The sequence below is a fragment of the Rhinatrema bivittatum genome, chromosome 9, assembly GCF_901001135.1.
Source record: "Rhinatrema bivittatum chromosome 9, aRhiBiv1.1, whole genome shotgun sequence".
NCBI lineage: Eukaryota > Metazoa > Chordata > Amphibia > Gymnophiona > Rhinatrematidae > Rhinatrema > Rhinatrema bivittatum.
Genome location: NC_042623.1, coordinates 161,061,566 through 161,078,823, shown reverse-complemented (window position 1 = coordinate 161,078,823; position 17,258 = coordinate 161,061,566). Strand labels below are relative to the sequence as shown.

General features: G+C 46.7%; 1 protein-coding gene across 1 annotated transcript in view; it reads left to right on the top strand.

The window, feature by feature from the left end:
- Window positions 1-9,249: 9,249 nt before the first annotated feature.
- The window catches only part of LOC115099585 (kyphoscoliosis peptidase-like), a 41,973-nt gene continuing 33,964 nt past the window's right edge, over window positions 9,250-17,258 (top strand). The window contains exons 1-2 of the mRNA XM_029617317.1: window positions 9,250-9,270; window positions 10,226-10,285. Of these exons, the coding sequence (XP_029473177.1) occupies window positions 9,250-9,270; window positions 10,226-10,285 (81 nt within the window). The remainder of the gene's footprint in view (window positions 9,271-10,225; window positions 10,286-17,258) is intronic.

The following is a 17,258-nucleotide window of genomic DNA, read 5'->3' as shown; positions in this document are numbered from 1 at the left end:
CGCTCCCCATGCGAGGCAGCTTCCAGCATGAACGCATGCTGTGACCTAAGCGCCCGGCTGGACGTCCGAGGTCACGGCGTGCGTTCATTCACCATCGCCGGCGAGGGCTGCTGGAAGCCGCCTCGCATGGGGAGCACCCGATCTGCCCCGGGCTGCTGAAGCCGCTCTCGCCACCGGCTGCCCCCGGGAGGAGGGGAGAGAGGACTGGGGCTGCTCCAGCACCCATGGACACGGCCATGGCAGGTGAGCGGGGGCTGGGGGAAAGTTTGCCCGATCCTGGCTCCTCTAAAGGTCTTGTCCCGGGGGGTGAGGGGGTCGTTTGCCCTGAAATTTCGTCTCTCTGACCTGACGCTCCACACTAACGCAGGGGTAAAGGTAGGCGGTAAATTAGCAGGTTAAACACGCGGCTAAACTGCAGGTTAAAAAGGCGATAATCGGGGCGCACGTTACTGTATGGGAGGGAATAGCTAATCCTATCGTTTACATACCATGTACATGCCACGGGCGGAAAGGGTTACCCGTTGATTTCAAGAAGCGGTAAGGATGGGTTAAAAGGGATAGTGAATCGCGGGTTGGACTAACGCAGCCAAATTGTGAGTACAAAGCAGGTTAGAAGCAGGGTAACCGCGGCCGCGCTTTACTGTATCGGCCTGAAAGTTAATAAACACCATACAAGACCACATTCATGTGTAACCCCTGTGCCCAGCCCTGGGGAACATTTGTCTGGCACCCCCAGGGTGGGGTAGACTCAGTCTGTGGGCATGAACTGGGGACAGGATAACCTGTAAGGCCAAACTGGTTGAAGACACTTCCTATGCTGTCCAGAAAATCCAGTGTCCACACCTTACTTGTGCTCAAATAAAACACATGTTTATTATAATCCAAAGAGATAGAAAGAGAAGAATTTTTAAGTTCATCTAATAGTTCAGACTCTTCCTAAATGTTGTTTTCATCCTTGTCAGATCACAAAACTCCCAGTTCACCATTTAATATTTTCTCACCATTTCACTTAGGCACCTGAGCCTTGATGACTCCATCTCCTCCTTTATCATTTGCCACACTTTAGGGCAGTCTCTCAGTCAGCACTCTTCTCTTCCTTCTTGCACTTCAGGGCAGTCTCTCAGTCAGCACTCTCTCTTCCTTCCTGCACTTCAGGGCAGTCTCTCAGTCAGCACTTTCTCTTCCTTACTGCACTTCAGGGCAGTCTCAGTCAGCACTCTCTCTTCCTTCCTGCACTTCAGGGCAGGCTCTCAGTCAGCACTCTCTCTTCCTTCCTGCACTTCAGGGCAGGCTCTCAGTCAGCACTCTCTCTTCCTTCCTGCACTTCAGGGCAGTCTCAGTCAGCACTCTTCTCTTCCTTACTGCACTTCAGGGCAGTCTCTCAGTCAGCACTTTCTCTTCCTTACTGCACTTCAGGGCAGTCTCTCAGTCAGCACTTTCTCTTCCTTCCTGCACTTCAGGGCAGTCTCTCAGTCAGCACTCTCTTTCTCCCTTACTGCACTTCAGGGCAGTCTCTCAGTCAGCTCTTCCTTACTGCACTTCAGGGCAGTCTCTCGGTCAGCACTCTTCTCTTCCTTACTGCACTTCAGGGCAGTCTCTCGGTCAGCACTCTCTCTCTTCCTTACTGCACTTCAGGGCAGTCTCTCAGTCAGCACTCTCTTCCTTACTGCACTTCAGGGCAGTCTCTCAGTCAGCACTCTCTCTCTTCCTTACTGCACTTCAGGGCAGTCTCTCAGTCAGCACTCTCTCTTCCTTACTGCACTTCAGGGCAGTCTCTCAATCAGCACTCTCTCTCTTCCTTACTGCACTTCAGGGCAGTCTCTCAGTCAGCACTCTTCTCTTCCTTCCTGCACTTCAGGGCAGTCTCTCAGTCAGCACTCTCTCTTCCTTACTGCACTTCAGGGCATCTTCTCTCACACCAGGCTCTTTTCCTTTAGGTGTGAGACCAGTGAGGGTCCCTGGTGATATGTTACCTCTGTCACAGAAGGCAGCACTCTGCACACACCAGAGGAGCGGCTTCAGAGTCTGTACATGCCCAGACCTTTGGCCATAGTGTCAGTCCCCAGCCCTGTGCTGAAATAATCAGCTGCAACCTCCCCAAGGCCCAGCCAGTCCCCCCAACACAGTTCCTGAGTCTTAAGTCCAAAAACAAACCTCTTCCCCTTTCAGTATTTAGTACTCACTGCTCAGATTCAGCTCATAATCCAGCCTCTGCATACAGAAGTAGCTCCTAAGCCAGTGCCCTCCCCGCCCCGTCCGTCCGTTGGAGCTTAGTAGGGATGTGAATCGTTTTTCAACGATTAAAATTATCGTCCGATAATGTTTATATCGTCTTAAATCGTTATAGAACACGATACAATAGAAATTCTAACGATTTATCGTTAAAAATCGTTAAAATCGTGTTAGTGCGCACTAACTCGAGTTAGTGCGCACTAACTCCCCGTTAGTGCGCACTAACTCGATTTAGTGCGCACTAACTGAAAATGATACAAATAAACACTTTCCAGGTCACTGAAGGTCAGTTAGGAATGAATATGTGTTCCTATTGGCTGGCTGCCCTCTTATCTATTGATATTACCAAGGTTACCACTGAGGTGATGGTTGGGGGGATGGGAAATGGAACTGGAAACTAACGAACACCAACAGAAAATGAAACAAAGTGTTCACACTTCCCAGGTCAGTAAAGGTCACTTAGGAATGAATATGTATGTATTCCTATTGGCTGGCTGTGCTCTTATCTATTGATGTTACCAATATGGTTGGGGGGATGTGAAATGGAAACAGTTGGAAGCTTGACAAAAAAAGTAATGTAATGATCAGCACTCACGTGACTAGAACTTGTTTGTTTATTATTTTTGTTAGCAGGCACCTGAAATGCTAGTGCATGTTGAATTTGCCAATCACTGTGCATTTTAGAAAGGTGGTCCTGGCTGGAACTGTACACAGTTCAAATATATGTAATTGATTGTTGGTAAGTGTATTTTTTAAGTAGCCACACTGGCACCAGTATGTTTACTTTTCCTCCTACTTAACTCACTAGCTCAGCTTTGTAAGAAGGGCTTCTCTGCTTGTGTGTTGTTTTTGTTTGGTGTGAGGAGAGCAGAAACATCAGATCTTTATTCAATCTACTACAGTCATCTCTTACAGTGCCCTATCCCTATTAATACCAGGAGTGTTGTGATCTTCCTGCACACAGTGCCCTAACCCTGATACCAGTCTGAGACAGCTCCCTCCCTGCATTACTAGTGAGAGGCTGGCTTCACAGACAGGGGGGAGCTGCCTGACCCTCACTCCTGACTTCCCCCATGTCCCAGCTAGTGAATGGTGTGTGGGTGAGGGGGGGGGAGGATGGTGAAGTCTGAGACAGCTCCCTCCCTGCATTACTAGTGAGAGGCTGGCTTCGCAGACAGGGGGGAGCTGCCTGACCCTCACTCCTGACTTCCCCCATGTCCCAGCTAGTGAATGGTGTGTGGGTGAGGGGGGGGGGGGGAGGATGGTGAAGTCTGAGACAGCTCCCTCCCTGCATTACTAGTGAGAGGCTGGCTTCACAGACAGGGGGGAGCTGCCTGACCCTCACTCCTGACTTCCCCCATGTCCCAGCTAGTGAATGGTGTGTGGGTGAGGGGGGGGGGGGAGGATGGTGAAGTCTGAGACAGCTCCCTCCCTGCATTACTAGTGAGAGGCTGGCTTCACAGACAGGGGGGAGCTGCCTGACCCTCACTCCTGACTTCCCCCATGTCCCAGCTAGTGAATGGTGTGTGGGTGAGGGGGGGGGGGAGGATGGTGAAGTCTGAGACAGCTCCCTCCCTGCATTACTAGTGAGAGGCTGGCTTCGCAGACAGGGGGGAGCTGCCTGACCCTCACTCCTGACTTCCCCCATGTCCCAGCTAGTGAATGGTGTGTGGGTGAGGGGGGGGGGAGGATGGTGAAGTCTGAGACAGCTCCCTCCCTGCATTACTAGTGAGAGGCTGGCTTCACAGACAGGGGGGAGCTGCCTGACCCTCACTCCTGACTTCCCCCATGTCCCAGCTAGTGAATGGTGTGTGGGTGAGGTGGGGGGGAGGATGGTGAAGTCTGAGACAGCTCCCTCCCTGCATTACTAGTGAGAGGCTGGCTTCACAGACAGGGGGGAGCTGCCTGACCCTCACTCCTGACTTCCCCCATGTCCCAGCTAGCGAATGGTGTGTGGGTGAGGGGGGGGGGGAGGATGGTGAAGTCTGAGACAGCTCCCTCCCTGCATTACTAGTGAGAGGCTGGCTTCACAGACAGGGGGGAGCTGCCTGACCCTCACTCCTCCGGGGTATTGTGATCTTCCTGCACACAGTGCCCTATCCCTGATACCAGGGGTGTTGTGATCTTCCTGCATGCAGTGCCCTATCCCTATTAATACCAGGAGTGTTGTGATCTTCCTGCATGCAGTGCCCTATCCCTGATACCGGAATGTGTGCAAGAAGATCACAACACCCCCGGTATCAGGAATAGGGCACTGTGTGCAGGAAGATCACAACACCCCCAGTATCAGGAATAGGGCACTGTGTGCAGGAAGATCACAACACCCCTGGTATTAGGGATAGGGCACTGTGTGCAGGAAGATCACAACACTCCTGGTATTAATAGGGATAGGGCACTGTGTGCAGGAAGATCACAATACCCCTGGTATCAGGGTTAGGGCACAAGTTCTAGTCACATTGACCGATCACATTACTTGTTTTGTCAAGCTACCAACTGTTTCCATTTCCCATCCCCCATATACTGTCAGTAGGAAACTTGGTAACATGAATAAATAAGAGGGCAGCCAATAGGAATACATATTCATTCCTAAACTGACCTTAACTGACCTGAAAAGTGTCAAATTGTATCATTTTCAGTTAGTGCGCACTAACTCCCAGTTAGTGCGCACTAACTCCCGTTAGTGCGCACTAATCGGAAAAAACGATTTTTAACGATTTTTTAACTAAAAAATCGTGCCTAAGACGATTTTCTTGCCCTGCCACACGATTTCTATCGTTAAGACGATATGGAAAACGATTCACATCCCTAGAGCTTAGTGCTAGTCTTGAGCCCTGCAATGACATAACCAGTCACCACCTTACCCTTAGGTTTAGCCAGCCCCCCCCCCCCCATCCCCCCAGTGCAGTCTCTGTATTCAAATTCAATTCAATTCCAAATTCATCTGAATTAGTAAGAACCTCTAATCCAAATCACTTGCACTTCTATTCACCTCTAGGCTACTGGAAGCCCCAGGCACTCCTCTGCTCTCTCCCTTGTACTACACACTGGTCTCTCTGATTCAGTCTTAACCTGTACTGCGGGTTCTCAGTAAATCATACACACATTGTGGGTCCTTGTTAATTCTTCTGGTTGAAGCACTGCAGTTCTCCTCTCTTCCCTGGTCGGTACTGTGTAGCACTTCTGGATAAAACACTGCTGTTTCTCCTCTCACCCCTTGGCATGGTCCCTCTAGACTAGAGCCTCCTGGTATCCTTCCTCAGATGATCAGCCCTGAGCCCCTGTGCATCACTCCTTAAATACAAATGCAACTCATTCACCCATTGGCTAGCAGTCACATTTGCCTCTCACCACACACTGCACACACCTCCAAGGCAGGCCCTACACCACAATCCAAAATCTTCCCCGTTATAGGAAATAGGATAAACTTTGAATCTGTCAAGAAAAAACACATAATACACACCCCTTAAAGGAAGGGCTACCCACTATCTCCTTCTACTAGCCATCTTCCCTCAGATAAATTCTGGATAACCAGAACATTCTCATTGCAAAAGTATAGGCTGAACCTTTGAACCCCATTAACCATTCTTCATAGTAAATACATAGCCCTTGTAATACTGAGCTACAGTGCCATCTAGTGACGTCATAGAGTTACTTATGGAAACATCTGATAAGTATTGAAAACTCTAAAATCTGTTTCAATGAGAACTTGTAGAAATCCCTTCTCACAAGCCTCCTTTCCTGCGTTCATTGAAGTTACTCACAGTCAATGGCAATACGTTCCTCTGTGGCTATGTAGCCCACAAACCCTTCCCGTACTGTGCTGACTACCCCCCCAAGTGGGAGCCAAACAAACACATGTGGAATAGAGGAACAACTCTCTGTCACTCCTGCTACCAGGCCCCATAGGTGAAGTGCACCAGGGAATGCTCAACTGTTAATAATAAACCTATGCACCCCAAATAATATCTTATGATGGACACTTATTCATCAATATCAATTCCAACTCACATATGAAAATGATATTGAATGCATTGTAAATTTATGAAACATTCCATTTCCTCCTTTAAAAAATTTTTTCAGTAAAGTTTACTGTGTATGTAGTGTTTCTTTAAAGTTAGAGGTTTTTTTCTCTTAAAAAACAAAAAATCTTTTAGAGCAATATATTGGACATTTTCATATGTGAATTGCAACTGTTAATAATGCCAACTCACAGTGTACTCTCACTACACAGTGTACTCTCACTACACAGTGTACTCTCACTACACGGTGTACTCTCACAGCCGACAAGGTGGAACTTTCTCACAGCTCCTAAACCAAAGGAGCCAGTTAAATTATTTTTCATGCATACTTAAAATAAGTTAACATACTCCAAGTAATACATTCACACTGCATCCCAACAATATCCTAAAAGGGAACAGAAAGATGTCACTCAGCATCTTCATTCTTCTTGATATGTTTCACTGTTCAGTTCTCCGCATTATGGGGTAGATTTTCAAAGGGTTACGTGCGTAAGATAGGCACGTAACCCCCGAAAACCTACCCCTGCGCGCCGCCGAGCCTATTTTGCATAGGCTCGGCGGCGCGCGCAAGCGTGTATGTCCCGGGGCTTTCAAAAATGGGCGGTCAGGGGGCGGGGCGTGGCGGCGGTCCGGGGGCGTTCCCAAGTCCTCCGGCACAGCGGCTGTGCTGGTTCACGCGCCGGCAGCTGGCTGGTGCGCGCAAGTTACGCCTGCCAGAGGCAGGTGTAACTCCATCAAATAAGGTAGTGGGGGATTTAGGTAGGGCTGGGGGGTGGGTTAGATAGGGGAAGGGAGGGGAAGGTGGGGGGGGATAAAAAAAAAAGTTCCCTCCAAGGCCTCTCCGATTTCTGAGCGGCCATAGAGGGAATGGAGAAAGACATCGGGGATCCCCTTGGGCTCGACGCGCACAAGGGGGTGCACAAGTGTGCACCCCCTTGCGCGTGCCGCTGCCACGCCCCATACGCGCGTCCCGGGGCTTGCGCGTGCCGCCGAGCCTATGCAAAATAGGCTCGGCGCGCGCAGGGGTAGGTTTTCGGGGGTTACGTGCCTATCTTACGCACGTAACCCTTTGAAAATCTACCCCATAATGCGGAGAACTTAATAGTGAAACATATCAAGAAGAATGAAGATGCTGAGTGACATCTTTTTCTGTTCCCTTTTAGGATATTGTTGGGATGCAGTGTGAATGTATTACTTGGAGTATGTTAACTTATTTTAAGTATGCATGAAAAATAATTTAACTGGCTCCTTTGGTTTAGGAGCTGTGAGAAAGTTCCGCCGGGTAGCGCGCACAAATGTACCCCCCGTGCGCGTAAAATTTAAAATCAGCCCTTGTATCTCTCAGTTGATCTTTTCCATGACAAAGAAAAGAATGACGCAAAGAGTTAAACATAGAACAGTAGCCTGTCCTGGCCAGTAACAGGGCAACGTTTCCAAACTTAAGGAAAAAACAAAACTTCAGTTACTTGCAATACTCAGATGGTCTATTGTCTCATAGCCCTACACACCTTCTGCTCACTTGAGCAGAATTACTTTGAGATACCTCTTATTAGATGGCAGATACCTCGTCTGGCTCACCTTTACAGGGAGGTTGAAATAAAAAAATATTACCATTACTTCCCTATTATTTGGATACAAAAATCTCTCTATATCTGCTGAAAATTTTTTTGACTTATTGTATGCACTTTCTTTTTTAGAGTTAATGTTTGTTTGTTAGCCTTTCATACGGTATGTGTTTGTGAAATTTTATGATTCTCCTGTTCTTATATAAATGGAATTGAATAATCTTGTTTTTATTTTAATGGACTTTATTGTAACTGTTTCAAGCGATCGTTGGGAAAAACCGGATACAAATTTAATAAATAAAATAAAGTGTCACAGTCTAACTCCCTGTATGGTTATTGTTGCAGGAAAATCAAACAGCAGAGTGACAGGCCTTGATAACAGAGGTATGGCTTCTGCAGTTTCTATGAAACTGAGTATTCTCTGTCAGATTGCATAGCTTTTGTTGTCCTCTCCTTCCCCACCAGCTATGTAGCTGGTCAGGAAGGCAGAAGATTCCGTTTGAAGTAAGGAGGAAGCTGTGAGCATTCGCTGTGAAATACATGATTTCGTTTTAAGCCTCTCTGTGAAGGAAAATCCATGTCCTCCTGAGAGAGCCAGCCTGGGGGGCACCTGAATGTCTGCATCCTGGTCCTTTCAGCTAGAGCTCCTGATAAAATGAACAGGGCTACAAGTAGTACCAGGATGCAACTGGAAGCCATCGTTCCCTACTTCAGCTATTTACTTTTGGTATTTATATGATGTTCTCTATGGCATCTCACAATAACAGAATAATAAGACTAGGCTAAAATGGTACAGAAAAAGGTATACAGTCGGTTTACAGAGAAGCAAGGTGAAAATACTAGATTTTCAATTTAGATTTAAAGGAAGAAAAAGGAAGGGAACACCAGAGAACGGGGCAGAACACATTTATGAATAGTTTAAGGAAAGAAGGAGGGGATAATAGCAGAGTGAAAATACTTGACATCCTGACAAGGAATTACTGAAGGAAGGTGGTAGAACATCGGGTTGGTGGAACGGGTGCACCAGGAGAGCAAAGAAGGGAGTTGAAAACGGAGAAGAGACAAAGAATTTAATTAGAAGAGGAATGAATTATGGACTTATAGTAAGTTGTTAGCAAGAGGCAAACCATAGATTTAGAGCAGACAGCGGGAATCACAAGCCTGGAATTCCTGGCGGTTCTTTTATTCCAGCAGGATATGCCACTAGTGCCTGAGAGAGTTCATTCCAAGACTGGGGTTAGGTCAGGTGCAACGGGGTGGAGCAGAGTTAAGGAGAAGGGCGGCTAAACTGGAATTCTTGAAGGCACCAAAGATAGACAGAATCCGAAACGAGAGAGTCATCCAACATGCATGGGAGACGGGATGGAGACATCAGAGTGATCAGACAGTGGGACACAAGAAATGGAGGACAGGAAGAACCGAGTACGATCTAGATGGTGACCAACTGTATGAGTGTGAGCTGGGGTAGGAAGATAAGACATAGAGAAGGAAATATGGAGAGACAGAAATGAGATGGCAATGACAGAGGAATCAATATCAGGCCAATGTAGTACTGGCGCCAATCAACCTCTCCGGGGTGCCTGATTTAATATTTAAATCGGCTGCCATGGCTGCTGGGTGCCCCCCTAGCATCTCCTCAGCAGTGGGCACCCAGCAGAGGTGGCTGGCAGTGGGGTAGGAAAACGGACGCTCAATCGGACTACCAGCCACATTTTTTCTTTAAAAAAAATTTTTTTAAACATTCTTCTCCTGTTTGTTCCTCCGACTTAATATCGCCACGATATTGTTGGAGGAAGTACAGAAAAGCAGCATTTTCTGCTTTTCTATATACTTTTTGGGCTGCTGAAGAATGAACACCTGCTCCGGGGCAGGTGTTAATTTTGGAGAGTAAAAATGTATGCGTCAGGCGCACATCTTTTTATTTTTTTGCATTGGGAGAGAATAGCTAATAGCCTCATCAACACGAATTTACATGTGATGAGCGCTATTAGCTTCGTTGTGTGTGTGTGTGTGTGTGTGGGGGGGTGTGTGTTAGAAGGGCGTTTTGGATGCATTACCATGAGTAAGAGATGCCTAGGCGAGATTTAGGTTCTGAAGTTGGACTGTATCTGAATGGCAGGTCCAGAAATACTGTTCATCCTTCCATCAGTGACTCTGAGAGTTTTCTCCGCATTATAATGGAACCATCCGCTCAGAAACTAGCCATGCACACTCTTTTACACACACACACACACACACACACACACACACACACACACACCCCTTTATGGACAGCATTGGATTATTGTAAAAACTAAGAAAAATCCCCATAGGTTACAATTGAGCTGATTAACTTGGAACAATCGGTGTCTTACATAGGCTTAGGATGTTCTGTGACTCATATGAGAATGTTTTCTCATTTTTTTGTAGGTTTTCAAGGAGATAAAAATGATGCAGCGCACCAGCAAACACTTGAAAAGAGAATTTACGGTAAATTTGAACTCCACTGCAATGTAACTTACATAGGAACAGCTTAATATAGCAGATAAGCACATTGGTTGTACCAACCATGGTTGCAGTAGTGCTTTGTTAGAGGTTAAGAAGGGGCAGATGGAAAGAGAGGCAGCAAGAGAAACAAATGGGGAGAAGAGATCATAACACAGAGATAAGCGATGGCTTTCCCAAGTCTACTTGGCCAATAATTGTTGATGCAATTTTCTTCAAGGAAGTTGTCTACATTCCATTTAAACCCAGCTGTACTCTAGATGTCTTGACCACATCCTCCACCAACAAATTCCACAGCTTGATTGTGCATTGAATGAAAACATGCGTTCTCCAATTAGTGTTAAATCTGCTGCCAGTTAGTTTCATGGTGTCCCCTAGTTCTAGTATTATACTTTTCCCTATTTACCTGTTCCACCCCCACTCATAATTTTACAAACCTCTATCCTATCCCCTTTTCATCACCTCTTCTCCAAGCTGCAGCCCTTTCATCATGGCGGACCTGTTCCATCACCTTTATTATTTTTGTCACCTTTCTTTGTATCTTGTGTTTAGTTCTACTTTATTGTTTTTTTTTTTTAGATGGGGCAACCAGAACTGGTTTGGGAAGCCTTGATGTATGGGAAGGGGAAGAGGAAATACCAGAAGAAAGATTGAGTTGAGATTGGCAGGGGATGAAAGTTATCTGAAGTAAGATGAATTTTAGAGATACAGAAATTGGCAAAGCTGGAGGGAGAGAGTAAATAGAAAGCAGAGATGAGAATCAAAGGTTTGCAAGGAGTGCCTAAGTGACGAGATACAGATGGAGGCTTCAGACCAGTAATAATAATGTTACTTAGCTAGAGGCTCAGAGGGGAATGATTATAACTAGGAATGTAAAACAGAGCTCATAAAATGATTAAAGAAGTCTTCCACTAATGTTCAGCTCAATGTAGCAGTTCCACGAAGCTTCGAATCTGTGTTGAACATTTTGTTGTGGATTGGGACATTTTCTGGGGTGAAAAGTAAGCTGTGAAATCCTCTTAATAAAAGATAATTATTACAGTATGATATAATACAGTGCAAACCTTCAGACAGTAATTCTAAAGAGAATATACGAGATAGAAATAGAGGCGAGAAAATTCATTTTTCAAGCTGAACTCTGTTCTTTACTGGAGAAAGTTGACACATCCCCATTCACTACTTTCTCTGTCTCTTCCCATCTCATGGCACATTTCCTGGATCTGCTCTCAAGAAAACTCATAAGGCTTTCCTTAGGGACTCTATCAGACGTACCTGCCGTTAACTTTTCTATTTATAGAAGGCAATTACCACATCTTCACCCTAGTCATACACACCGCAGCACTCCTATAGAGATCCCATCCCAACAAAAACCATAAAAATACCCTGTTTCATTGCTTTTTTCTGTAATAATTACTCCTCTCATCAGTGCCACAGCTCCTGGGCTCTGCTTCACAGCTGATGACATCACAGCTAGCGCCAACATTGCCTGCACATCACTTTCTGCCTTCCCAACCACAGTGCTAGGACTGCTGCTTGAGGAGAAAATGTATAAATACACAACCCTCTGAACACTCTTCAAGGTTAGATGGATATGGTACCTGGGGATCATCAAATATTAAAGAAGGGTATTTACAGACTATAATCATTCCGAAAACAGTTAAATAAATCAGTTTCACATTCAAATGACTAAAATAACAGAAAGAGTAATTACACCATCTAACCGTTAGAGATCACAGTGGGGATAAAATGGTCTTCAGCTGTTGGTCACTAGAGCTCACCGATGTCTACCCGTCTCAGACCTGAGAGGAACAAAGGGAAACTGACTTCAGGGGCCCTGCAGTGCAGCCCTTTAGCTATTCCAGGGGTCAGGCTGTGGTTAGGCAAGGGCCACATCCTAGGCCCAGTTTAAACTCTTCGGCCTTATTCTTAACACAAAACAGGGGTCACTTCCCCCTGGTAATGAAAACAAACACAACAAGGCAGCTCCCAGCTGGTTCACAGTTCTGGATAATTAAATAGAAAACTTCCAACAGTTCAAATGCGCGGTGCTCACAGAGATACCAGGTTCAAGCACAGGGAGCTTACATCTCGGGATGCATGGATGCCAGCTTTAAGGCACAAGACTGGATACAGGCAGAGTTGCCTCTGGAATCCTTGGTGCAATCCCCAAGCCATCTGGTTGCTGGGAACACTTACGAATCCCTGAGGACCAGTCTGGATTATGAGGGGCAGGGCTGCAGGTCTAGTTTTTTTTCAAATTGCTTTGCATTAGATCAGGCGATCCACCTTGTGGCTCAGGGACAAGGCTCCAGCTCCTGGGTTCGCAACTGGGCTTCCTCAGAGGTTTGATACCTATCTAAAACTAACTAGTATGACAGAGGTTACAGCTCACATGTTGCAGCTCCTCACTGGCTCTATATCTCAATCACTGGTTTCCTTTCTGGATCCTGCTGTCTGTGAAAATATGCTCCACTACTGCTTACAAATTGTGGCACTGCAATATATGGTAAATGGATGGACACATGTCACACAGACAGAAAGGGCCACCTACCACTACAGCTTAAGACAAGCACTTGCAAGGCTATAACTTACCCACAGGAAGCAAAATGTGCTTTCATTCTGTCTCTGCCCCCTCTGACTGACTGGTAGCTGCTCTGCCTCGGTCAGTCTCAGGGAAGGATTCAATCAGAACCATTCTCTCTCTGTCAAAGACAAACAGTATCTAGTTCACTCTTGATAGTTCTATTCACAAATACACATTAAGCGTTAACTCACCAACATGTGCATTATTAGTGAATAGCTCCCACTGAAAATAATGGGGACCGCAGTAAATAATGTGTGTTTGGCAAGTTAACATTTACTGTACCTTTGTGAAGAGGCACTTACATGCCAAGTAGCTAGCAGGCTGGAATGACGTTGCCAATTAACTCCTTCAGTGTAAAGCTGTCAGTAGATTCTTGCAGGGAAATTTGCAGGGTTAACACGTGCTAATATCTAGTTTCTCAACCACTGGTCCACGGACCAGCATTTTTGCTGGCCTAGGAAGCAGCGGTGATCCCAGGAAGATGAGGGAGGAAGCAAGACCCGCACCACGGCTGCCCCCCTCTGCACTGCATCCTCCGTGCAGCCAGCAGAGACTTCTCCTAACCTCATCCCCCACCGCATGGACCTTTTTTTTTTTTTTCCATTGAAGCCGTCCCTGAGGCCTGATAGTTGGGAAGGCAGTAGCTTCAGCCGAAATAGTAAGGAGCCGGCTGGAGACCGAGTCAGCCTCCGCTCAGATTTCAGGCCCTGCCCCCTCGACCATGCATGAGGTGGGTCACGGAAGTGGAGTGCAGGTTGACTCGGTCTCCAGCCGGCTCCTGAACATTCGGCCGAAGCCATTGCCCTCCCAGTAATCGGGACTCTGAAATGGGCCCCAGTTACAAAAAGGTTAAGGGTGGGGAGCAACTGGTGGCTGGCTGGGAAAGGAGACTTGAGTGTGAAGGGGGAGAGCAAACGAGAGAGATCAATATATATATATATATATATTTTATTTTTTTTTAGGTCCATTTTTAGCCACTGTGCAGCTTGGTAAACGTATCCAGGTAACTTAGCCTATATATTCAGTGAGGCGGTGGCACAGCCTAGTATATCCAGCTATCCTACAGTCAGCTGGTTAAGTTTATCTGGCTAACATCAGGACAGGCCTACAGCAGGATAATTTATCTGGCTTAACTGGTAGTGAGCTGGATAAGTTATTCGGCTAACGCAGCTTCTTCCAGTTACACCCTCGGAATGCCCTGACTTATCCAGCCAAACTTTAGGCAGATAATGTGCCCAAACATTCATTTAGCCGGATAACTTCTTAATGACCAGGATGCCTGGGTGGCGAGGGAGAGATTTTTTTTTTCTTGTTTAGAGTCAATACTAATGGCCGGCGAGGGGGAGGGGGAGGGATTAGTTTTTTGTTTTTTTTAAATAAAAGCACCTTTTTTCAGAAAATAATTTTATTAAGTTGGCTCATTACCTTCTTAAAATGACATGGACTGGCTGCAGGATTGACTCATGAGATTAAAGAGTGTGTGTGTGTGGGGGGGGGGGGGGGGTGAAGCATCTTCCATCCCACTCATCAGCACTGCAGCGGGTCCAAATAATTTGAGCAAGGTAGCCAGCCAGTCCCTGGCATACATAAGGCTGAGAAACACTGCTCTAACAGACATGTCATAACTGTTTCAAAGTAAGTTATCATCTGAACTAGTGGCTAGTATTTCTCCAGGCTAGGTTCACCTCGCCAGGGTTCCCATACTGCAGATTCACTCACCGTGTGTGTGCACTAGGGTTGCCAGCTGGCTCCAGATGTTCAGGACAGGCTGATCTAGTCCTAGTTTTACCTCATTGCATGTAGACACTTGTAGTTCTGATTTCCCTACTGCATTCCCTCAGAGAGGCAAGACTACAAGTCCCTGCATGCAGTGGGGCAAAAGCAGGACTGAATCAGCCTGTCCTGAAAATTGGGAGCCAGTTGGCAGTGCTAGTGTGCATCCACCTCCTTACGCAACCTGCAAGCACATGAGAGACAGATGCGCCAGCAGGAGTCTCCTAGTCTAAGCAGTCCTCCGGGAGGTTGCGTTGATAAAAAAAAATGTATTATTAAAGTTCTTGCTTTGTGGACTGTGTGTTTTTGGACGACGGAGAGGTGTGAGAAGGTTCTCAGAGAAGGATTGTAAAATCCAACTCCCATTAACATGAACGGAGCTGCCCAGCAGGTGCCAGCAGCCCAAGAGGATTTATACCCACATCACGGCTTCCTCCCGTTCTATAAAGCACAGTATTATAAATATAGGGATCCATTTTCAAAAGGTTTCAGCCTGTGAAATTAGAAATTAAGGGGTAGATTTTATAAATTTATGCGAGCGCGTACTTTTGTTTGCACACCAGGCGCGAACAAAGATACGCTGGATTTTATAAGATACGCGCTTAGCCACGCGTATCTTATAAAATCCGGAGTCGGCGCGCGCAAGGGGGTGCAGGCCTTGGAGGGGTGCAGGCCTTGGAGGGAACTTTCCTTCTACCTCCCCTCACCTTCCCCTCCCTTCCCCTACCTAACCGACCCCCCCAGCCCTATCTAAACCCCCCCCCACCTTTGTTGGCAGATTTACGCCTGCTTTCAGCAGGCGTAAATCTGTGTGTGCCAGCGAGCTGCTGGCGCGCCATCACCCGACCCGGGGGCTGGTCCGGAGGCCTTGACCATGCCCCCGGGCCGGCGCCACGCCCCCGATCCCGCCCCGAACCGCTCCCTGACCCTGGACATGCCCCCGGACACGCCCCCTCCCCTGCCCCTTTTACGAAGCCCCGGGACTTACGCGCGTCCCGAGGCTGTGCGCGCGCCGGCGGCCTATGCAAAATAGGCGGGCCGGCATACGAGTGCCCTGCGCGTGTAAATCCGGCCGGATTTACGTGCTCAGGGCTTTTAAAATCCGGCCCTCAGTGCGCAAGTAGCATGTATGCATGCAAGGAGCATTTTGCAAAAGCTGGAAGCCTGCGTGTAAACATTAAAGCAAAAGAAGATGGAGCAGTTTAGGAGTGTTCAGTTTAGGGGGTTCAGAGGTTTGCGCAAAAGATGGTATTTTGCAAGTGGTACACGTGCATACATTACTGAACTTATGCGCACACCGTTACACCTGGTAATTGAATTGCGAAAATGAAACCGTGCTTCCTTTGGTCTGCAGTGTTTGGGTGGGAGGTGGTGTGGTGGAGTGGATGAAGTGGTGGAGGGCCTAGGTGAACTGGTGAGGGCGTCAGTGGTTAAAAGTGCATGCACAAGTATTTTCATAAGAGGAGTGCGTGCATTCTTTATAAATCAGCTGCCGGCATGCATAACTGAGAGTTTTTACACTCACATGTTAGTTATTTCACACAAAAAATATATGTGCGTGCTTTTGTATACAATGGGTAGAGGAAGTAAGCAGGTCCCTGCATTAAGCAATGTCTGCATACTGAAACAACATCTGCACATATTTTCGGGATAGAGGTATGCACGTATTTTATAAACCATGTGGTTCCGCCTACTCAGTTTTTTAAAATACCCTACTGCTGTAACTTTAGGTGCACTGACTTATGTATGTAATGCGCACTGTTGAAAAATTACCCTCAAAATTGATATCCTAAATGAGAACCCAGTTGAGGATAACCATTTTTTTGTTTATTTTTAGCTTATCCGTGGGATAAAACAAATTTTAAATCCATGTCAATTGACTTGAAGAAATTAGAGAAACTAGATGCCTATGCTTCAAAGGTAGGATTTGTTTCCACTGCAGTGATAACTTCCAGACAGATGGCTTATTACTGCAGTGCTGCTGATGCTTTAACCAGTTCCTGGAACATTGAGAGAGATAATTGTAATGTTTGAAATGGAGAAGGCATAATCTTAGGGGCTCTCGGTTCAACTGTGTTTAGCGTAAATGCACAACAAAATTATTTGCTTACGATATCTGCTGGCTTTTTTCACCAAATTTGTCCTTCCTTTTAATTCTTACTGTTTCCTCTTTTCCACTTTTTACTTATATATCTAAAGAAAGCTTTAGCCCCTGTCTTCTCTTATTGGGCAGTATCCTCCATCTGAGACTGTGGAACTGCCCCTTTCCTGCTAATTTTGCCTGTCTTCCTTCTTCTGCATCTGGTTGCATTTCTGAATACCGTTCTTTATTTTTTTTCTTGACCTGGCATCTCTCTCCTACTCCTTGAGGCCCACAGTTTAACCGGAACCAGGCCTGGAACCTGGCATCTTTCCCCTGTGGTGCATCCTCTCCCAGCTTACTGCAGTCCACTTATTGCAGCGACAGTTCTCTGCCAAGAACTAGGCATCAGGGATCCTTCTCTGGAATCATGGACCTTAAATGCAGCCACTGTGTGTCAGCGATATGCAATGACCAGGGCCTCCTTCCCCAGCCCACCTGGGGAGTAGCAGACCTGCCCT